The sequence below is a fragment of the Carassius gibelio genome, chromosome B16 (assembly GCF_023724105.1).
Source record: "Carassius gibelio isolate Cgi1373 ecotype wild population from Czech Republic chromosome B16, carGib1.2-hapl.c, whole genome shotgun sequence".
NCBI classification, from domain to species: domain Eukaryota; kingdom Metazoa; phylum Chordata; class Actinopteri; order Cypriniformes; family Cyprinidae; genus Carassius; species Carassius gibelio.
Genome location: NC_068411.1, coordinates 29,889,453 through 29,912,136, shown reverse-complemented (window position 1 = coordinate 29,912,136; position 22,684 = coordinate 29,889,453). Strand labels below are relative to the sequence as shown.

Genomic DNA, 22,684 nt, shown 5'->3' with positions numbered 1-22,684 from the left:
TTGATTTCCTTTCAATAATTAACAGCTATGTTGGAAAAGAACTGTTTTTGTCAATAAACCACGATTTACTCCACGCGTTATCATCTCACTTGGCATTTACATGCAAATTTGGCTTTAGTTTCCAGATTGTTTGTTTTTGTCCTTTTTTAAATCAGGTCACTAGGTAGAAGGTTCCTCGACAAAGACGTGTTTATAGTGTAAACGTACCCCTTTACATCTAATCTAAATTTTTAGACTATAAACAATTGAATTTCCAATTTTTTATCCATGCATACACAACCAGTAAGATAAATCCATCATGGCCGGCTGTGGTGGTCAAAGCTTTTTATTTGTAGCAAATTAGTGAGTCAGTCAACTCAGTGTCCATCTAGAAACCAGCTACTTTTATGTTTCAAAACGGTTCAAGATGAGAAATGTGTGTTCTGTTGATAAATCCATTCATGGAGGATCACAACTGTGTTTGCAAACACGCGTTTACCTCTTAAAGTAATACAAAGATGTAGTGTTATTTTCCGTGTATTCACTATAGGGTATTTGTGCTTTCCGGTCTTAACGAGAAATACTGGTCCTGCAACCTTTAAAGGATGATTTTAAAAAGGTCATCTCTATTTATAGGAAAAGTCTGAGCACAGTTCTTACCGCGTTTTAATGCTACTTTCAGGTTAGTTTTGTGTTCCACCACACACGTATCTGAAACGGCACGTTATCGCTAGATTATTTATAACACTTTGTAAACATTTCTTTGCGGTGAGCGTCATCAGCTCAAGGAATCTCTAGGCCTTTCTAGTAACGCACTGATGAGGAGGCATTTTCCAGGGAACACGTTCACACTCATAGAAATTGTCATCAAAAATATTACTGAACAAGGTTTATAACAACTGGGTTTGACGAATTCAGGTGTTAATGAGATTTAAATGTTTTTTGATCCGATACTGTAGTTGCTGAAAAACCACGCGACCGATTTTGGTGAAATAGAGCCACCTGCTGGACAGTGAGCGAATTACAGCTTGAATCGATTTCGCTCAACCTTTACACATTAGCGACATCTAGCGATAAACAGATGTAACTACAACGTACATTTCAAACATTAACAAAAAAATGCATTTATTTACTTTTAATATTATGGTAATTGTTATTGAAGAGCAATATATTTATATTACACAGCATCTGTAAATTGTTGAGATGACCATTGGATATGTTTAAATATCTTAAAATACTGTGACTATATTACAAAAATCAATACTATACATATATACAATATATACCTATAAATATATTCATGTACCTACACTCATCCACACACAAAAAACAAAGATGTTTAATTTTTTCTGGACAGTTTATTTTTTTATTCAAAACCATTTAAAACAAAGCATTTTAAGAGTCACTGAAAATCCTTCTACGGCTGCAGAACATAACTTAATAAACAAGACAAGCTCAGAACACATCTCTAAAGAAATTGAAGGTTCACATTGTAAATTTATTCGACAATGTTGCCTTATTTACTTTTTTTTTTTTCTAGTGACAATTTCATTGTAACTTAATAAAAAAAAAAACATGAAAACACAGTATTTGTACGTTTAAATGCTAACAACATGGTGAAAACCCTTCCGAAAACAATTTACAAACACTCTTAAGCTGCCTTTTGAGAATGTTTGGTGTTTAAAATCCAAAGATAGACCAAGAAAGATAGATAGAGCAAAAAAACAAAGTTTAGGACAATATTCTTGCTTTTTTTGCCGACAGATTTAGCAAGGACAAACTGTTTCGCCAAGACATAGATGGCTTGATTAAAAAAATGGGATACAAATGGATATGAATGAAATATAGTAACTCCTGTCAAATCAATCAGTACATAAAAAGCAAGTCAACTATAAATGTTATTCTTAATATAAAACTTGGTAAAAAATAGTCATTTCAAACTGTACAGTCACCAAGTACATAGAAGGATCAGACACTCGTTAGCTTCTCATTTGGCATCGCCAGCAGCGTCAACCTTCTGTGCCTAGAAGAAAAAAAAATTCAGTTTCACAGTGATTTGGTTGAGCAATTTGCAAACTTTCGATGCTTTACTAATTAGCTGCTTTGCTAGAGCAGATATAGTGAATGAAAGCAGAAGTATGTATTTAGTTATTTGTTTACTTAGAACTCTTTTAAGCGCTTTTCAGACCGACCTGGTCTGCCTTGGCGTCTCCGTTTTCAGCAGGGTTGCTGCCTTTCTTCCCTTTGGCTGCCTTCTGTGTAACCAATGACAATACATATGATTGCAGAAATAATAACTTTAACTGTTTGATGGTTAACAAGGCCTTCTGTCATCGGTTGAACAAAATTCAGAGACTAAATGGTTATGTGATACTATCGCAAAGCTATGCATCCTTACCTTGGGGGCGGCTTTTTTGGGCTTTGGCTCTGGTTTAGGAGGAGCTGGTTTCTGTGAATCAATTCAGAGATGAATTAGACTTAGCGTTAATAATTATTTATTTATCAAAAAGATCCTGAGGATTATACTTACAGCAGACAACCTTGCGGAGCGTCTTGTTGGCTGCAGAAACATAGTAATTAATTAATACCAATCAATGATGTAATAAAATAATCAAGACTAATAAAATATTTATTAATATATTTAACTAAAAATAAAAGTTAATTGGCTGTTATAGTGGATATGTCTACAGTGGCTGATATACAAGCATTAAAATTGATCAGGTTATTAATCATCAAGCACAAGCAGGGTATATTTAGAATAAAATAAGAAATCCATAAAAAATATTATGTCAATTTAACGTATTTATTTTTTTTATACATGTTGAAATATGTTGTACTTTAACGCTAGCTTCATAACGCTTGCAGTCTGATATAAGCACACAAAAAAACTATATGAGACAATAAAATATAAAAATATTTAAATACAATATAAATATATAAATAATACATAAATGGACAAACCTCCTCCTTGCCTTTGGCGGCCTTCTCACCATCAATCTGTAAAAACAAAAAACACGAAAACGTTTTAGAAATCGAAAAATATATATACCTATATATTTATATATAAAACAAAAATAACATTCCTCGAACATAAATAAATAGAATGGAACGTTCTCTGTAACAATTGCGCGCCCGTTTACGTCACAGACGACAATCCCGCAGTTTTTCGTAACGGATGACTTTGTTTCTTTTGCAGCGTCTTCCCGCGCATATTCAAATTCAAATCCCGGCTGTCAGTGCGCGCGGGCAAAGACGGCTTCCTTTTGTTTGCCTGCATCACTACGCGCCTTTTAAACGACTAAAGGGCGATTCTCAGCGTACAGTTCCTTTTGTTTTCCTCACGAAACCACTGTAAATCGCACAAAAGCACGTTCAAACGATGAAAGAAGTAAAAAAAAGAAGACGTACACAGTCCAAATGTAGATAACTAACAAAGCAACGTCTTTAGAAGACACAGGTGCTGTAAAGATGGCTGCTTGACGTAGAGCAGGCGTAACGCACATCAACAACGACACGAGCACGATAAAACATTTCAGCACGAATTGTAGTCAATAAAATTTACTTTAAAAACGCATGCAATCTCACACCAAGCCATATTATTAACTGCGAGCTCTTTTTCAAGTGAACTTAAAAATAAAATAAAAAACTGAAAAAGAAAAATCACTCATCTGCTGTGTTAAAATGACAATATCTTATTAACTGTGAAAGCTAATGTTTATATTATTAGTAATAGTTAACTGCGGGAACTGAACCAGCAACACTCAAGTTCCCTCCATTTACATTATCTAGTGATCAGGCGGGTCTTTCAGGAGGTTTTGCTCGAATAATCATCAAAATATTAACGCACATTAAGAGGTTACAGTATTTGTCGAGTTTAAAATGCGCGTGTGATTTTATCTGAAGTTAAAAGTCGTTTTTTTTGCTCGTGTTTTCGTCAGATTGACATCCCGCCTGACGGTGATGGTAAAAACCGACAATCCGCCATTAAAAAACAACCACACGATCACACAGCAGCGAAAAATTAACAAAATACACACACTTATGTACAATAAACAAAATTCGAGATTTTTTTCAGAAATATAAAAAAAATCGCTGTGCATCCTTACCTTTCTTTTGGGCATCTTGACTGCAGAAAAACCCCGAAAAAATGTCAAAAAAACGGAATACTTGTGTAAATATTGTGCTCCTGAGTAACGACACCCTGCACGCCTCACAGCGTCTCGAGTAAAATACAATAACGGCTGTATATGTTTTATTAAGTTTTTATATTGAAATTTAAGATAGAAACCGGTTTAAACCAGATTTTGCACATCCCGTGCAGCGATTGGCTGCGAGAGCGATCACGCATCGCTGGGCGTCGCTTATCTCTTAAAGCAACAATGACAGAATTCCCCGCTCGGGTTTCAGAGCTCAGACGGAAGCTGCTTGCTGCTTGTCTTGGTGAGAACGGCGCCTCTGCTGGCCAACAATGGGATTACACCGGGAAAAAACAATAATAATACGGACTAAACGTGCTAGACACACATACGCATTATTTACATAATTTTACATGCGTGTGTATACACCTTTTTAAGAACAAGTACATTCACAGAACAAACCTGAATAGAACACATTAGCGTTTCAAAATGTAAATATATTTTATTAGCAGCGCTTAAAATTTTTTTAATGAAACTTTCAACTTTTTTTTTATATTTGTCAAAAATAATTTCAAGCAGAGGCCTTTAGCTAAAAAGGTTTTTAGATAATGAAAAGATAAATTCAGTCAATTGTGTTTCCAAACTTTTGACTGTTACTGTAATTTACCTTTACAACATATGCAGTCATTTCAAAAAGTCTAGTCTGAATATGCATATTTGAATATTTTATTATGCTCTTGCATGGAGTAAAACTGTCTCTCAGGCAAGTAATATTTGATTTGTGAATTAACTGTTTGTGAGGCTTCAATGAATAGGTCAAATCAGTCCACAAATCTGAGATTGAATTATTTATAAAAAATTTATATCATGAAAATTCAAGTGATATCAATCATATTTAACCCATTGTATTTCCTAGCATATTTACAACCCCACCTAAAAAAAAAAATGCCTATGGGGTCAATCAATCAAAAAATTTATTTGAAGATTTAAGATCATTTCTAGATCAATATCAAGCATACATATCCACTGCCCCATAAAACGGGGTAAAAGATCCTTCCAGATTTGAAGTATTTACAGATCAGTAAATATAAAAAGTTCAATGCTAAGCCACGACAGCCTGGCTCCTTAAATCACTGAAGAAAGTGTCTCTCTTGAGCTGAAGGGCGTTGAGAAAGCAGCGAACCCTCTCCTCTCGCCCGGCGGTGTACTTCAGCAGATCTTTCTGTCGACGCTGAGCATCCATGGTTTCTCCGTTCCCATGATGCTGCAGGAGCTCAGCCACACAGGAGCGATCCGCTTCCATCTGCTGGAGCTCTTGGCCTTCTCTGTGCAGATCTCGAGCTTTCTGCAACACACAACATGGAAATAGGAGCATAATGGCACTTGTGAATGGAATAAAGTTCATGTTTATGCTTTTGCTTCTTCACAACACTTTAGTTGCTTTCAGGAAATCATTTAAGGAAACAATCGTAGGAACGTTAACACAAACATGTGCATTAAGCAACAATGGTAAATTCTGTAATACAATATCCTGTGTGTTCAAGCTGAAATGTTCTCTATTAGCATGTTGCCTTTCTTTTATAGGTTTGGTCAAAAATCAAATAGAAAATCAATGGGTCTCATTCACTTATAATTCCATTCAATATTTTTTGCATAATCTAAACACGTTTTTAAAACTGCTAATAATAATAAATCAGCATATCAGAATGATTTCTGAAGATCATGTGACATTGAAGAATCAAGTAATGATGCTGTAAAGTGAGCTATGCATCACAGGAATATATTACATTTTAAAATGTATTCACATATAAAATTGTTATAATAATAAATTACAATATAACTGATTTTACAGTTTTTTTATTAAATAAATGCAGCCCCCAAATAAGCAAAAATGTTAGTAAGATTTAGCTGATAGTGAGAACCAATGTTTCCAAGTAATAAAATATGCAGCAGTTACCTAAATAAACTGTAAATCACCATAAAAACCGGATGAGTTCTGGCTTACCTGGAGAGATCGGTAGCTCAGCTGATACTGTAAAACAGCTTCACACAGATTCCAGAATGAATATTCCGGCCACAGGACCGACTGGAACACTAGACAGGAATAAGAGGTCTGTGGAGTGGAAGATGATGCAGGAATATGAAAAACATTCATCATTTCAAGGCTGCAGGGGAATGTGAATATTAAGAGCAGTATGAGCTTAATGCACAATGGACAAGTCAGAGAGATATCCATGGGACCATTAGTGTCCATTTGATGGGAGATCTCATTGGAAAAGACAGTGATGGGAATTATTACAGCTCTTAAAGAAACAGTTCAACCCAGAATGCAAATTCGCTGAAAAATGTACTCACCCTCATGACATCCAAGATGTAGAGGAGTAAGATTTGGAGAAATGTAGTACTGCATCACTTGCTCAGCAATGGATGCTCTGAAAGTGAATGGGTGCCGTCAGAATGAGAGTCACAATAATCCACAGCACTCCAGTCAATCAGTTAACATCTTGTGAAGAGAAAAGCTACGTGTTTATAAGAAACTAATAGCTCATTAACGTGTTTAATCCATTGTTTCTATCCAAAATATAAAATCTCCTGTTGTCTTTCAACATCAAAATCCACTCACATATTTGTTTAGGGCTGTTTTGGCTCGTAAACGGTGCTTTATATGAGCAGATTTCTCTCCCGATTCAGACTAAATGACTTTTTCTCTGGAGGAAGCATTATTATGGATAGAGGAATCATATTATAGCTGGATACTGGAAGTTTAAAGTTAACAACATGCAGCTTTAGTCTTCTCCAGATGTTCACTGATGGACTGGAGTGCTGTGGATTATTGTGATGTTTTTATCAGCTGTTTGGACTCTCATTCAGGGATGCAGTGCTACATTTCTCCAAATCTGATAAGGAAACAAACTCATCTACATCTCGTATGGCCTGAGAGTGAGTACATTTTCAGCAATTTTCATTTTTGGGTGAACCATTCTTTATATTCATCGAGAAAGAATTATATATAAATTACAGATTGTTCCGAAGTGAATCAAACTATGAATGCCATCTAAACTGAAGTCCTGTATGTTTCTGTAGGTGCTGTATTTGTATGGCAATATATTGACTAATATACCTGCCACAGAAGGAAATCACTAAGACGCACTTCTCCAGACGTTCGGATGAGCAGATCGGGGTTTGGAGAATTACTGCTATAGAGACACTCACTGAGGAGCACCTCAGACACATCACTGACACAGACAAGAACAATTAATAATGCATTACAGATAATAAAACAGCTGTAGTTCCTCACACTGTGTGAAGAGCACATAGTTTACCTGGATTTTAGCAGGCCCTGCTCTACGCCCCAAGCCATTTCCTTCACTGCATTTGTGATTTCATGTCTTGAGGTATATGCAAAGCACACGTTCAGAAAACACCTACATAATCAAACAGAAAAACCGTCAAAAATATGAGAGAAGGATATATTTACGCAAATGCATCAGATATACATCATGCTCTAAAGCGGATTGAATGTTTTTTTTTTTAAGTCAGAAAATGCTTTTTTAAACATGTGGGTCAGTTTTTTTTCTTTTTTTTCTGAAAGACATCAGACAGTTTTATTCTGGAAGGATGCATTACATTGATCAAAAGTAACAGTGAAGACATTTATAAAGGTTTTCTATTTCTATTTCAAACAAATGCTGCTCTTTTGTTCAACCATACATCCGTTTTCAATCATTGATGATAATCAGAAATGTTTCTTGAGCAGCAAATCAGAATGATTTCTGAAGATCATGTGACACTGAAGACTGGAGGAATGATGCTGAAAACTCAGCTTTGCATCACAGAAATAAATAAAATCTTACAATATATTCAAATATGAAAGAAATATATTTTAAATTGTAATATATCCCATTATTACAGTTTTTACTGTATTTTTGATTAAAAAAAATTGCAGCCTTGGTGAGAAGAAGAGACTCAAAGCATTAAAAAAAAAAAGATTGTAACCAGTATTGTAAAGAATAGAGTCTAAAGTGTACTTGTTTATCGAGTAGTGCTAGGCAATATTGTGAAAAATTATATTAATTGTACATTTCTATTCAATAGAAGGTTAAACTAATAAAACAGCATGATGCAGTGCTTACTTGTTGTGTGCTTTAGTTGCCACCACAGCTTTGGCAATGAGCTGCTGCAGATCTGCAGGCAGAAGAGTCAGATCTCCCAGCACACGAATACACACACCATGCTTCTCCAGATTCTCCCTACAAATAAGGACAAATTCACATGTAGACTGTATAGATATTCAGCCATCCACCAGGTGAACAGATCTTGTGCAGGAGCCACTTACTGCTCTGTCAGCAGGCGGCTGAACTTCTGTCTGGCCAGCTCCATCAGACCATCCACCTCGTCCTTGGAGCGCTTGAAGTTCTCAATGCTGAACGCATACACAGTCACCTCGTGAATGCCCAGGTGTAGACACCAGCGGAGCGCCTATGTGAGTTTAAACAATCTATATTAAGCAATTGAGCATGCATATACACTGTTCATAAGATTGGGGTCAGTAATATTTTATTTCGTGCATTAATTTGATCAAAAGTGTCAGTACAGACATTTGTATTTTTACAAAAGACTTCCATTTCAAATAAATGCTGTTCTTTTGAACTCTCTTTTCATCAAAGAATCCTGAAAATGTATCATGGTTCCCATAAAAACATGAAAAAGCACAATTGTTTTATATAATAATTGTAAATGTTTCCTGAACAGTGAATCAGCATATTTTCATGATTTCTGAAGATCATGTGACACTGAAGACTGCAGTAATGATGCTGAAAATTCAGCTGCGCATCACAGGAATAAATTACATTTTACATTTACACTTTTTTTTTTTTATTGCAATAATTTTTCACAATACTACTGTTTTTACTGTATTTTTAATTAAATAATACAGCGTTGGTAAGCATAAGAGACTACTTTAAAAATCATTTTACAGAATAGTAATGCAATGCAATTTAAAGACCAGTGAGAAAACACAAATTACTGAAAAAAATTAAAACATTAATTTTACACAATATTTATTAAAATATTTGGTAACACTTTAGAATAATGGTCCATTATTTAATGTTAGTTAATTCATGAATTAACACGAACAAACAATGAACAATACATTTATTACTGTATTTATTCATCTTTGTTAATGTTAATTAATTTAAATACAGTTATTCATTGTTAGTTCATGTTAATTCACAGTGCATTAACTAATGTTACCTTTTGATTGAATAATGCATTAGTAAATGTTGAAATTAACATCAACTAAGTTTAATAAATGCTGTTGAAGGACTGTTCTTGCTTAGATCATGTTAACTAAAGTACAGTAGTTAACTAACATTAACTAATGGACCATTATTTTAAAGTGTTACCAAATATTTGACAGAAAAGGGAATACTTAACACTTCTGTTAATCGGACAAGCAGTCGAATTGGCAAAATATTGATCAATTAATTCATCTATATATATATCTGCATACTCACCTCTGCTAGTTTCTCAAAACCCTGCGAGTGGCCCTCCTGTCTCTGCACATGTGCCTTTTGGGCGAAACGCCTGTTACCGTCCATGATAAAGGCCACATGTTTGGGCATAGGCCCTGCCTGAGATATACAAAGAGTTTGAGAAAGTCATTAAGGTGTTAGATCATCGTTTGAGTTCCGTTTACAGCACAGATCCTCTGAAAAGCACAGGATGTTGGCAGTGAACTTTTCTAAAAAGGAGAGTTCTTTCTCTCGAATCCACGACATTACAGTACTTTCTGTGAAAAAAGTAAAGAAAAAAAAAAGAGTTACTTAAATAAAATACATAGCAATGGCAAGGATTTTTGAGAAATGGTTAAAACACATCTTGAACAGAAGCATTTGAGCCATAAAGAGGCACTTATTTGAATCCATTTCCATCCTTTGTAGTACATCTTCAACTATTTATATCATCATCAAATAGAATTAAATGTCATTAAATATAATTAAATTAATTGATTAAACAATGTTGATGTCTACAGAGCAGGATGGTAAATGGCTACTAAAATATGAATATAATAAAATTAAATAAACCCAAAATTGCTGGATCTAAATGAACACTTACACAAATATATATATTTCCTAAAATTGTAATTACCCAAGTAGAATTGAAGTCGATTTCAATATAAGTTGTTAATAACTGACTAAAAACCAAATTTATAATGACAGTTTACCTAACTGTCCTCGTGAAATTAATTCTGTATTTAAATATCTCCTTTGACAACATATGATAAAATAACTCACAACCAAACAATTTTTTTTTAATTAAACCTCACCAACTTAGAAACACATTGATCTGTAACCACATCAGTAAATAAACATATTAAATTCATCTAAATGAAATACATCCGATTATTTTTAATAAAGATATAAAGTGTTTGAAGTGAACGACAGCGCGCATACTATCTTAAATATGACGTCATCACGATGTTAAAATAGAATGTCACTGTAATCACTGTAATCACATTCATTAAAAGTAGGCTTTAATTCAAAGAAATCGAAATCAGTTTAATTTAAAGCGTTAATACGCTGTCATTTAAGAAATCATGAAGCTCCAACTCACTGCCTGTCTGTATAACGTCTTCTTCCTCTGACAGGAAATGATGACACAGAAACGCCACAGCAAAAACGCCAAAATAAAGTAGGTTTTCGACCAATACAAAGCTTCCCTGAAATTAAAACCATGTTTAACTGATAATATTAAGAAAAAAATACGTTCGGCATTTCTGTGTTATTTTTTTAAATGCAAAAAAAAAAAAAAAAAAGAACTGTGTAGGGTGTAGAAAGAAAGCACACTCATTAAAAATATAAATGTCATTAAATTAAAAAAAGGCTAAATAAACGTTATGAAATGTACATTTGTATAGGAAAACACGTGTATTTATTTATTTATTTAATCGTTTGATTGTTTAAATTCATTAATCCTTAATTTTTAGTAGGGACACTTAAACTAGGTGTTTTGTTTTTTTTTGCCTACAGAAAATCAGTGTAATTATGAAATTACCCTAGAGTGTTAACATGGTTAACATTACACTTTAATGGGGCGGCGTTAGGGGTGGGCTAAGGGGGCTTGAGCCCCGAATGTTTTTATTACCACCATCAATGAGTTTTCATGGCCGATAAAGTAATTTATATTAGAATTTAAATAAATAAATAAATATCTCTCGACTCTCACGTCCACAGTGTCTGTAAATTTACCCAAGTAAGTTACGCGTTGTCATTCACACCCGACGAAAACCGCCCACTGAGTCTAGTGCTTCTGACTGACAGGTAAACTGGCCAACCATCGATGAGCGTCTGTACGATCCAGCCAATGAAATGAGATCTTTTTGAGGCAGGCGGTTTGTTGGCGTGTAGTATTTTACTAGATCAATTTATTTGAAAATGTAAATGTAAATTGCAAAATTCATCTTCTTCTTCTTCAAAAAAAAGGAATTAACCCCCCCCCCCCCCCCCCCCCCCCCAGCCAAAACAATTGACTCAAATGATTCGCGATCCCGCTCCAACTCCCAAACTGGAGTCAAATGACTCAAATGATTCGCGATCCCGCTACGAACTCCCGAACAGCTTCAAATGATTTACGATCCCCAAACTGACTCAAGTGATTCGCGATCCCGCTACGAACTCCCGAACTGACTCAAATGATTCGCGATCCCGCTATGAACTCCCGAACTGACTCAAATGATTCGCGATCCCCAACTTGACTCAAAAGATTCACGATCCCGCTACGAACTCCCGAACTGATTCAAATGATTCGCGATCCCAAAATTGACTCAAATTATTTGCGATCCGGCTCCGAACTCCCGAACTGACTCAAATGATTCGCGATCCCGCTACGAACTCCCGAACTGACTCAAATGATTCGCGATCCCGCTACGAACTCCCGAACTGACTCAAATGATTCGCGATCCCTCTACGAACTCCCGAACTTACTCAAATTATTTGCGATCCCAATAATACATATAGCCTAATGCTATAAAAGTGTGCACATTGAGAGAAATAAACAGCAGATGTTCATGTTAACAACTTCTTTAACTTGAGCAAACGCTGCTAATACATATACATTTGTTAATAAAGTAAATAAAACGAAAACATGAATGTTTTAATGCTACTGAATAAAAATAAACGATCCACTCGAAAGTCTCTGCTCATCATGACAGGACCTGGATCAGTAAGCTGCGTCTCGGGCCGATGACGTCACTTCCATGGAGGCATGTTGTACACGCCCCCGTTGCATTGACTCCGCCCCCGCGTCAAAACAGTGCCACAGAGATGTGCAGAAAAGTGACGCGCAAAGGAAAAATGGTATCGCAAGCTCAAACTAGACTGATACACAAAATAAAATCAGCGTTGCAAATAATTTAATAGATATGACCATGGAAAATATGTATTGCAAAATCATTGCTTTCGCGCTGTTTCATTTGTTTTGCAATTCTTAATTTTTGTTTGCATAAAGCAAATGCATTTTCCTCTATACTTTAAATAAAATGTTTTAAATTTGTTTTTGTTTTTATTGTTTTTGTACATTTTAAACAAGGTAAATCTTTCTGATTTATTAAAAATAAAAAAAGTCACATACATGGATTTTTCTGGGCTAAGCCCCAGATCTCCACTCACCCTAGAACCACCCCTGTTATTATAGTGCTTGTATTCTATTAAGCATACAGTTTAATCGTGTAATTTGTTGCAAGACCAAGGTTACAAAAATGATGGGAAATTAACTTGACTTTATTATTATTATTATTATTATTATTATTTATTTATTTATTTATTTATTTATTATAAATAGTGGCTGGTAAATATTATTATTATTATTTTATTTTTATTTTTTCAAAATGTTGATATTGAACTCAATCTTCCAACAAATAAATAACAAAAAAATAAAAGTTATAGGTCTAAATATTTTATCTATACTGAAGTCTAAATGACAGTATAGTTGTTTAAGTATAAAAATGCTTGCAAATATTAAAAGTGTAAATCATATTCAAGCCACCTCTAATTCTGATATTTCTTATTCAGTGGCTTTCATTGGACTAGACATTTTACAAGGAATTCTTTTTTTCATTCAATTCAGGTGGCGCTGTCCTTTGCGCCGCCGATATCAGTGTTTTTTCGTAGCGACTCTTAATTTTGTAAAGTTGGATCTGTGATTTTTTTCACAGCAAAGCTCTTGTCCGTAAACCCTTCTGTAAGGGTGAGGCATGGAAATGGCAAAAACTGCAAACAAACCTAAATACAAAAAAAGATGTAGCTAGTAAAACAAAGTAGCTACAATAAACAGTTTATGTTAAAACAAAAATACAACAATAAAAAAATCAAGGAATTCGGCCTTGCACAAATCTGTTTTGAGGCTACTTTTAAACGTGCATAATGATAACTTTTGACAACGTTTAATTCAGGTGCGAAAATAATTAATATCTATGGGGTATGACCACAGAGAGATTTGAGCGTGCACAGGACACGGTTTAAGCGAGAGTTGCGTAGGCTATATCTGAGCGCGCGCCCCCGGTTTGTGAGAGAGGAAAGAAAATCCGCGCACGAGCGGAGAGATTCGCGCTCGTGTATTGTATTAAGGTGCATATTCGAACTACAATAATGCGCTCTTGTCTTGACAAGTGTCCTTGTAAGCACAGTCAGTTGTTTTGGGTGAACGTACACGGTAAAGAAAATATCAAATTTACGTTTAACGGATCCTTGCATTTATTATGTAACTAATGTTAGGTTAATGAAAAATAGAAAAACAAAAAGTGTTAGCTGCTTTAATAGCTTTAATTGATGTTTGCATTTATGGTACTGTTAATAAAGTAATTAGCTATGAATATGGGGAGGGGCATGTCCTGAAAGGTAGTGAAAACCCCTGGCCTAGTATATAGTGCGCAGTACACAGTAGCGCACACTAGAGGGCGAGCACAAAACAGACCAGTTACAGTTAAGAATCTCAGCAGTGGAAGGAGAAGAAGAAGGAGACGGAGAAGAAGGGCTCACGGTCTGTGGGGGGTGACGGAGGGGTCGAGCGTTTTTGTTCGGCTGGTGGATCCTGTTTAAACGGTGAGCAGGAGGCACAACAACCCAAAAACACTGCAGCCCGACCCGGACAGAGTCTGGAGGAGCGGGTCGTCACGGATCGGAACTAAGGCGCTTTTGTTTCAACTCCTGCGGGTCTGTGGACTCCAGCGGCGGCGGAGACGATCCTGCTCGCCCAGGGAAGGAGGCTGGAAGTCGGGGACGCTTCCAGCCTGCAGGGCCGGGCGCCGTGGAGATTGGGCATCCGGGATTTGGTGAACCCTTTGGGGCTCAGTGGATGCGATGGAGCCGGGACCATCTGGCGCTGGTGGGTTCGGATCTTTTAAGTTGTTTCGAATCTTACGTTTCCTAATCTTATTATTGCTACACATTGTATCATTCCATAAGGATAAATTGTAACATTCCGTGATGACACACTGTGACATTCTCTAAGGATACATTGTATCATTCCAGAAGAAACTGTTCTACCGTTTATTAGAATGTTCACTACTAGGTGATATCTGGAAGATATTTGTAAAGGTGTAGGATTGTTTATATGTGCTTAAGGAGAAAATAATTCGGGAGATTGTCCCAGGTCAGGGGTCGTGGGAAGACATGAGCTTGAAGCCCGCCTTCAGCAGATGCAGCAGGGGAAAGTGACCCCCAGGGGTCTTTATTGATCCTGTTAAAATGTGGCTCAGTCCAATGTTACCAATTTCACTTCCATTAGCAGTATAAATGCATACGACCAGATGAATGATTTATATTAGGAGGTGTAAAAGCTGCCTTGCTGCTGCTGTGGGTTTTGGGGATATGATTTAATTTAATTTGACAAATTATAAAAATTTTCAAAAGATGTCAAGAGAAGAAAAATTGTCTGTTTGACCTAAAGTTGCATTGGAAGTGTAAAGATGTGTGAAATGGTTAAAACGATTTCTGATCCTGGAAAATAAGAAACCATGTAAAATACTAAATCATTCTCATTGTTTTTGTTCCATTTCACAGTTTTTGGTGTTAAAGTGTTTACTTGGAAATCAGACTTTCAGATTTAAATCTGAGCTCGACAACATTTACAAAATAACTTTTTTATTCATTTAATTTTTTTTTTTTACAATTGAATTGTTTGTTTGAGTATCACTACACCAAAACATTGACTCAGCCAGTGCTGTGAGTTTGGGGCGGGACTATCTGTTGCTCTGACCAATAGCAGTTGGGCAGGATTGTTTGAGAAACCTGTTTGAAATTATTATTTTTGTAGGCTTTAACTTTTTGAAAATGTCATTTGTCATTGTGATAGCTCTCAATAGTTTTGTATATCAGACACCCTACTCATGAAAAGGCCACATTGCTAGAGCAAAACGTGTTGATGTAGATGTTTGTGTGACTCTGAGGGTGGCCTTTATTAATGAGCGGCAGGGGAAGGGTCACGGGGGCTGTGCACTGGCCAGGTGGCGTCTCTGTGGATCTTGCACACTTCAGTGCGTTATGCTCTTGAGCCCTCAATAGCAGGACATCTGGGACTCCAGACCAAAATATTGGTTCTGCTCCTCTGTCACAGTTCTGCCCACTTCTGCTTTCCATCCTTAGTTTGGACAGCAGGGCTGATAAAATATATTTATTTTTTATTTTTAGTGCAGTGTCAACTAATCTAATATAGTTCACTTATGTATTGGTGAAAATGTATTGGTACATGTTAAAATTAACATGAATTAAGATTAGTTAATGCTTTTGATGTTATTGTAAATGTTGAATTTCTTTGGCATAAGAAGCAGATACAGAGCTGGACTAAAGCCTTTAGTAAATCTAGCGTGCAAATCACACAATATTCCCAATGATGCTAAGTCCTCTCTCAGCAGCAAACATGTTATGTACACATCTATATATAGCCATCTATCTATATGTATGTGTATCTATCAGCCAGCCCTAACAGAGAGCCGCCATTGTTTACTGGTTCCTTGAGATCTGGCTTCATTTCTAGCCATCTGCCGCTGCCTGCATTGATTCGCTCTGCTGTAGGAACATCGAGTTAGTCATTGATCAAGACTTAGCAGAGTATATGTCCTGCAGAAAAAAAGCGTACGAGAGTTCTCCGAAGTGCCTCTTAAATCACAGGCGAGCTATAAAGCAGGCCGTGTAGGATAAGATTGATGACCTTGTCTCGGCGTAATATCGAGGTGCTCGCTGACACTATACCATGAATAAGGCCAAGGTCCGGCTCTCCCGAAACCCCCACATATCCCTAGTCTCCTGATCTCCATGACAATGTGTGTTGCTGTGCGGTTGCTATAGAGAGGCTGGGAATGTTTGGGGGCCCCTGTGTTTGTGTGTGCTGATGTGGAGGTGAGGGGGGCTCCTCTGCTCCGGCTCCCCATGTTCGGGACGGAGGGCAGCTGGGGTCTTTGTTATGATGGAGGGAGTGTTCTTCAGAGAGGTTAAAGGCGTCCATGCTTCAAATTAGGGCTTTGCAAATAGTTTTGGTTCAGGATGCAGATTACTTTGGAAAACAAAACTGGTTATCAAAATGTTGGTGTGTGTAATTTCTCTACCACTAACGTCACAGACATGAGTCGCAAAATGACTGTTTTCAAACGGGTTTCCCAAATATAGCCTTTGCTGGAATGTTGTTGTGTTATAGGCTGGTTTATATGCTCAAACATATCTGTGTTGAAACAACATCAACCTAAGAGTGATTTACTAATAATTATCTGTCTCTATGGGAATAAATAACATTGAAAAAAAAACTTATATCCATAATAAAAAAAAAAACAACACTGAGAAGTGTTATCATTATCTACACAGACCAAACCATTGTTGTTATTGTAAACAAAAGCTATTAATATAGTTTTGTTTATGAGAGTAAAGCTGGAAAAAAAATATTTGTTTAAATAATAAAATTAGTAAAAATAAAACTGAAATAAATATAAATTATGCTTAAATAAAATAAAATAAAAATGAAAAAGCATGTAATAAAAGTCTATAGTCTTAGTAATAAATGTCTGTCTCGCACTACACATCAATTTGAAATAAAATTAAATATTTTAACTTGCAAAAATCTAAACACTGAAATGCATTAAAATTATCATGATCTGCCACAGACTCTACAAGTGTTGTTGTTAACAAAAATATTTTTTGTTTATTTAAATAAAGCTAAAATAAAATATAAATATATGGGAAAAAGTTACGTCGGCAAATAACTGAAATACAGTAATAAGTAAAATTGAGTACTAAAATAAAAAAAAATAAAAAATTGTTTTGTTTTTGTTATTAGTTTTTGTTTTTTAAATGTTTATTGTTTTTATTAGTTTAGTGCTAGTCATTTGTGATTTTATCGACCTAAACTAAACCAAGAGATTAAGCTTTTTTTTATTTATTTATTTAAAGAAACGAAAGTTTATGATTTTAGTTTTAGTCAACTATAATTAAAATAGAAATAAAAATAAATGAGAAAAAACTATAAAAGCACAAAAAAAACAAATATAGTTTTATTTAAAATAGTAATAAATAGTGTCATATTGTAGTATGATTTCAATTTCATATTCTGACACTAGGACACAAGAATATTAAAAATGGCTAACATGAAAAGCTTTATAATGTTGATGATTTCTTGCAGTCTTTGATTCACTGTCTGTATTTGTAGATGGTTTAGAGGGCGAGGGCCTGTCACACTGATTCTGTCTAATTTGATTAGCAAAGTGACAAATACATTTCCAGCAAAACAAAGTAGTGTTTGATTGGACACGTGAGCTTTAACATCAACAACAATTTTTATAATGTTTTTTTTTTATCCTAACTGTACATGATTATATGTTATTGTTTATTATTTATTATGTCAAGGACACATGCAGTGATGTGAAAATACAGAGCAGGACCTGTCCCAAGCAATGCATGCCAATGCAGAACTTTGGGAGTTTTATTAAGAGTTTATGGTTTCTTGCCAGTAACAACTTACTACATTAATATAGTATTAATCTGAAGTTCATTAATGTCACCCAGTCAAGAGTTTAGAGATCAAGTTGACTGTTTGGAGGATTCACACCCATTTATTTGTTTTTTAATTATTCAATCTTTTGGTTTGAATCCTTCATTTTTATTCATCTCAAACCATAATTATATTATGATATAAAATCACAGATTGTAGTCATTGCATCTATTATATTTGCATATATATATATGCATATGTTAATATTTTCTTTATAGCCTTTAATTTGAAACGTGGTGAAACCTAAAGAATCAATGTAATTTTTTAAAAACAGACCAAATTTTGATATGATATCATGCACATTACATTATTTCTATACAATGTTTAATTATTTTTTGTATTTGTTTTTTGTTCATTTATTAATATTTCTATCTTGTTTAATGTGGCCAAACAGTAGAAAAGTGTTGGAAATAAACTGCGCTGCTTGCTCTGATTATTGAACGCTGGTCAGAATGGCTGTCGATTGCACGCTAGTTTTGAGTTCACTCTTAAGTATACTTTTATCCGGATCCTCCATTCTTTTTCAGTTTTTTGCCTTCCCACCCCCTTCCCGTTTTAGTCGCCATCCTCTTTGTTCCTTTCCCTGCTTTTGTCCTGTTTCCATACACACTCCTGTCACCATATCTCTAGTCCCATAATCCCACAAACTCCCCCTGAACTCCTCCTTTCAGTGTGTCCCGCTCTTATAACCTCCTATCTGCTTAATGACTTCTCTCTCTCTCTCTCTCTGTCTGTCTGTCTGTCTCTCGTCCGCAGTGCCCACCGGGCCGTACCCCCCTCCCCTGCAGCAGGTGTTTCAGGCGCCCCGCAGGCCGGGCATGGGCACCGTCGGCAAACCCATCAAGCTGCTTGCTAACTACTTTGAGGTGGAAATCCCAAAAATGGATGTGTTCCACTATGAAGTGGACATCAAACCTGATAAGTGTCCTCGACGGGTCAACAGGTAAATGCCCCTTCGTCTCAAACATCCCAAATCATTCCTAGACACCCATTCTGTATATGTTACCTTGGAGCACAAAAGCAGTCATAAGGGTCAATTTTTCGAAAGTGAGTTGTATACATCATCTGAAAGCTTAATTAAATAAGCTTTTTCATTAATGTATGGTTTGTTATGATCGGACAACATTTGGTCGAGATAAAATTATTTGAAAATCTGGAATCTGAGGGAGCAAAAAAATGTAAATATTGAATATTAAAGTTATCCAAATCAAGTTCTGAGCAATGCATGTTAAGTTTTGATATATTTACGGTAGGAAATTTACTAAATATCTTCATGGAACATGATCTTTACTTAATATCCTACAGATTTTTGGAAAAAAAGAAAAATCTATAATTTCGACCCATGCAATGTATTGGAGTTTGAAAAGCGTATTTATTCAGCTTTCAGATGATTTATAAATCTTAATTTGGAGAAATGTACACTTGAGACTGGTTTTGTGGTCCGGGGTCATGCTTAATATTAATTTGCAAACAAATAAATTTTCACTTAAAGTAATTTTCCACCACACTGTATTTGGAATCAGAATTAGAATCACATGTATTTGATTGATGAAGGTTTTTTTATTTTTTCATTTTAGTCTATAGACAATTTTTTTTACTTAAAATATAAATAATGGATTAAAAACTCGAATTAAAATTAGAAATGTTAAGTGAAATAAACGTGTTTAAGTACTAAACTTAAACTACTAACTGAAATAAAAATAAATATAGAACTAAGATATACAAACAAATAAGCTAAATAGAAATATTAAAAAAATGACAAAAGCATGTCACAAAACTACTAAAATGTTAAAATCTTAAAATCTTAAAATATAAAAATAAAAGAAAAGAAAATTTTTCCCCACACTGTATTTAGAATCAGAGGTAGAATTACATAAATGAATATTTATTTTATATTCTGTTATAATTGTTTTATTATCGACTGTCTTGTTTTTGTTTATCAAAACGAAAGGTGAAAAATAAAAATATTGGGTTGAAAAAAATTATATATATATAAAAAAACACACAAATTAGAAATAATCCCCAATTAACTGAAATAAAATAATAATAATTTGAAGTACTTAAATGACTAAAACTGAAAATAATATAAATTAAAGCCAAAAGACTTTTTAAAATGTCGAATTAAAATGAAAATGTAAATTATAAAACTAAAAAGGTATTCATTTTTTCACGCTGATTTTGGAATCTGAGGTAGATTGACATGAAAAATATTATATTTGTTCCACTTTAGTCTTATTATACTTTGCATTCACATTGTCACCAAGACCAGATGTTAGTGTTGAATAACTTGAAATTCAGACTAAATTTGGCTAGTTATTTTTTTTCTTAGCTATCAAAGTATTTCAAGATGACGAAGCGTCAGGTTTAATTTTGATTATGTAATAATCTTGACCGGCTTAGTCATTCCTCAGTATAAGTTTCCCCTATCATTAGCTGTTTCTCTAAAATCATTGGGGTCAGTAGAATCAAAGCTTGCAGATTTGCATGGCCAAAATATTTCAGCTACCTCAGTTATATAAAGTGTGACCTAGAAAGGAACCTCCTCATGCTGTTCTCCCCTGAAAAGGTTTTTACAAATGAAATGTTACTGTAGACATGCACAGGCTATGCTTGAATTCTGTTCATCCTGTAACTGTGTTTTCAGTTCAAACGAGCTGTCTGCCTTCTGAGTTAAATGCAACTTAAGTCTGGTTTATTCTCAACACGTGAGTGTGAAAGTGACATCATTGTGTCACCAGTGCATGAGCGCATCTGAGCCCAATTCTGTGCGATACAATCCCATCAGACCCTTAAATATCAAACACATCCTGAGGCAGAAAAGGATGCTAGTAATGTAAAAACCACAGTGTTTTTTTTACTACACAGTGAAGTTATCTGTTACAGCTCATTGGTTGTTCTTACACACACACACACACACACACACCCACACACACACACACACACACACACACACACACACACATATATATATATATATTCAGTGTATGGAAGTACATAAACGTTTTTCATTGCCTTTTGTTCACTTATTTTCTTTTTTTTTTATTCTAAATTTAACAAATTAAAAACTAAAAGTAAAACAAATGTATATATATTTTTTTTAAATAAATACTTTTGTTCAGCAGTGACACATTAAATTGTTCAAAAGTGACAGTAAATACATTTATAATAATTTACAAAAGATGTAACTTTCAAATAAACGTCGTTCTTTTGAGCTTTCCACAGAAATATGTAGCAGCACAACCATTTTCAACATTGATAATAATCAGAAATGTTTCTCGAGCAGTAAAATCAGCATATTTCCATGATTTCTGAAGGTTTACGTGACACTGAAGACTGGAGTAATGATGCTGAAAATACATCTTTAAACACAGAAATAAATTACATTTTAAAATATATTAAAATGGGAAAGAGTTATTTTAAATTGCAATAATATTTCGCAATATTCTTCATTAAATAATTGCAACCTTGGTGTGTAATTATCATCACAAACATACAGTGTCACAAACAGTCTCTAATCAACACAAAATAATGTTCAGGTCAGTTTTGCTGAATATGTCCGTCTCTTAAATGTGACTCTTCGCAGGGAGGTTGTGGAGTACATGGTCCAACATTTCAAGCCGCAGCTCTTTGGTGACCGGAAGCCAGTGTATGATGGGAAGAAGAATATCTACACTGTTTTAGCGTTACCTATAGGCAGCGAAAAGGTATGTGAAAGAGCTGCTTGATAAGATACTGGTTTGCCATATTCACAGCAAATAACAATCACCATGTATTGATAGTGATTACTGGGGAGACCGTTTGAAACATATAAAGCTGGACTGAAACATCTTAAGTTTACTTGATTATCCACACCATTTTTTTTTTTTTTGAAAAATCAGTGAGTTGCATATTAACTCCGTTTGGGCCTCTGAATAAAATTGACACATTTTTTCCTCCACGATCACACTATATCAGATTATATGAGCCATAAAATCCCATGATTTGTGCATGAAATATGATGCTCAACAACAAGCACGCATGAAAACTTTATTTTAGATTTTGTCTTTTAGAATTTAGATGTCAGGTTTTACAGGGTTAAGCATTGTGCTCCTTTCATTAAGGTTCCATTCTAAGCTTTGATTCTTTTTTGTGAATCAGTTCAAACTATCTGATTCAGTGATTCAGTTCTAAAACTCAACTTAATTTTTGTTCTATAGTTTTTATCCCTAGCCTTGATTGATAATTATGTAATGGAATCAGTTTGATGCTGTTGTCCTCCTGGGCCTCTCGTCTGATGTTGTAGGTTGATTTCGAGGTGACCATCCCCGGCGAGGGGAAGGATCGCATCTTTAAAGTGTCCATTCACTGGCTGGCCAAGGTGTCATGGCGGCTGCTGCAGGAGACGCTGGTCAGCGGACGTCTACAGGTCCCGCTGGACTCTGTCCAAGCGCTCGATGTGGCCATGAGACACCTGGCCTCCATGAGGTACGCTGCTCACACACTGACCGGTCACAGACTTATCGATTCACTCGTTTTCTCACTGCCATCAATTCTGC

At 35.1% G+C, this 22,684-nt stretch overlaps 3 protein-coding genes across 4 annotated transcripts in view; 1 reads left to right on the top strand and 2 right to left on the bottom strand.

Moving 5' to 3' along the window:
• Positions 1 to 1,317: 1,317 nt before the first annotated feature.
• On the bottom strand, positions 1,318 to 4,321 carry hmgn2 (high mobility group nucleosomal binding domain 2). Its single transcript, XM_052578760.1, has 6 exons — positions 4,086 to 4,321; positions 2,941 to 2,976; positions 2,510 to 2,539; positions 2,378 to 2,428; positions 2,172 to 2,234; positions 1,318 to 2,002 (listed from the first exon to the last, which is right to left on the bottom strand). The coding sequence occupies exons 1-6, from the start codon at positions 4,098 to 4,100 to the stop codon at positions 1,967 to 1,969; spliced, it is 231 nt and encodes a 76-aa protein (XP_052434720.1). The 5' UTR covers positions 4,101 to 4,321; the 3' UTR covers positions 1,318 to 1,966.
• A 750-nt stretch (positions 4,322 to 5,071) lies between these two features.
• Positions 5,072 to 10,813, bottom strand: LOC127974340 (dehydrodolichyl diphosphate synthase complex subunit DHDDS). Of its 2 annotated transcripts, none has more exons than XM_052577532.1 (8): positions 10,731 to 10,813; positions 9,632 to 9,748; positions 8,452 to 8,594; positions 8,249 to 8,365; positions 7,439 to 7,540; positions 7,237 to 7,351; positions 6,121 to 6,228; positions 5,072 to 5,460 (listed from the first exon to the last, which is right to left on the bottom strand). In XM_052577532.1, the coding sequence occupies exons 2-8, from the start codon at positions 9,737 to 9,739 to the stop codon at positions 5,218 to 5,220; spliced, it is 936 nt and encodes a 311-aa protein (XP_052433492.1). In that variant the 5' UTR covers positions 9,740 to 9,748; positions 10,731 to 10,813; the 3' UTR covers positions 5,072 to 5,217. The 2 variants fall into 2 exon arrangements, with proteins under 2 accessions (XP_052433492.1, XP_052433493.1); XM_052577533.1 differs by lacking the exon at positions 10,731 to 10,813 and adding an exon at positions 9,837 to 9,904 and having other exon boundaries at positions 9,632 to 9,752.
• A 3,247-nt stretch (positions 10,814 to 14,060) lies between these two features.
• The window catches only part of LOC127974260 (protein argonaute-1-like), a 30,192-nt gene continuing 21,568 nt past the window's right edge, over positions 14,061 to 22,684 (top strand). Inside the window, exons 1-4 of the mRNA XM_052577434.1 lie at positions 14,061 to 14,498; positions 18,906 to 19,092; positions 21,733 to 21,853; positions 22,432 to 22,613. Of these exons, the coding sequence (XP_052433394.1) occupies positions 14,474 to 14,498; positions 18,906 to 19,092; positions 21,733 to 21,853; positions 22,432 to 22,613 (515 nt within the window). The 5' untranslated portion in view covers positions 14,061 to 14,473. The remainder of the gene's footprint in view (positions 14,499 to 18,905; positions 19,093 to 21,732; positions 21,854 to 22,431; positions 22,614 to 22,684) is intronic.

Excerpts from the sequence above, each read along its gene's own strand:
- LOC127974340 (XM_052577533.1), bottom strand. The coding sequence starts at position 9,895 with ATGTCGTGGATTCGAGAGAAAGAACTCTCCTTTTTAGAAAAGTTCACT. Across the intron at positions 7,352-7,438 it reads CAGGGCCTGCTAAAATCCAG|TGATGTGTCTGAGGTGCTCC; the intron begins GTAAACTATGTG and ends TGTCTGTGTCAG. Across the intron at positions 6,229-7,236 it reads GTGATTTCCTTCTGTGGCAG|ACCTCTTATTCCTGTCTAGT; the intron begins GTATATTAGTCA and ends TCCACTCCACAG.
- hmgn2 (XM_052578760.1), bottom strand. Across the intron at positions 2,235-2,377 it reads CCAAAAAAGCCGCCCCCAAG|AAGGCAGCCAAAGGGAAGAA; the intron begins GTAAGGATGCAT and ends TTGGTTACACAG. Across the intron at positions 2,003-2,171 it reads GAGACGCCAAGGCAGACCAG|GCACAGAAGGTTGACGCTGC; the intron begins GTCGGTCTGAAA and ends TTTTTCTTCTAG.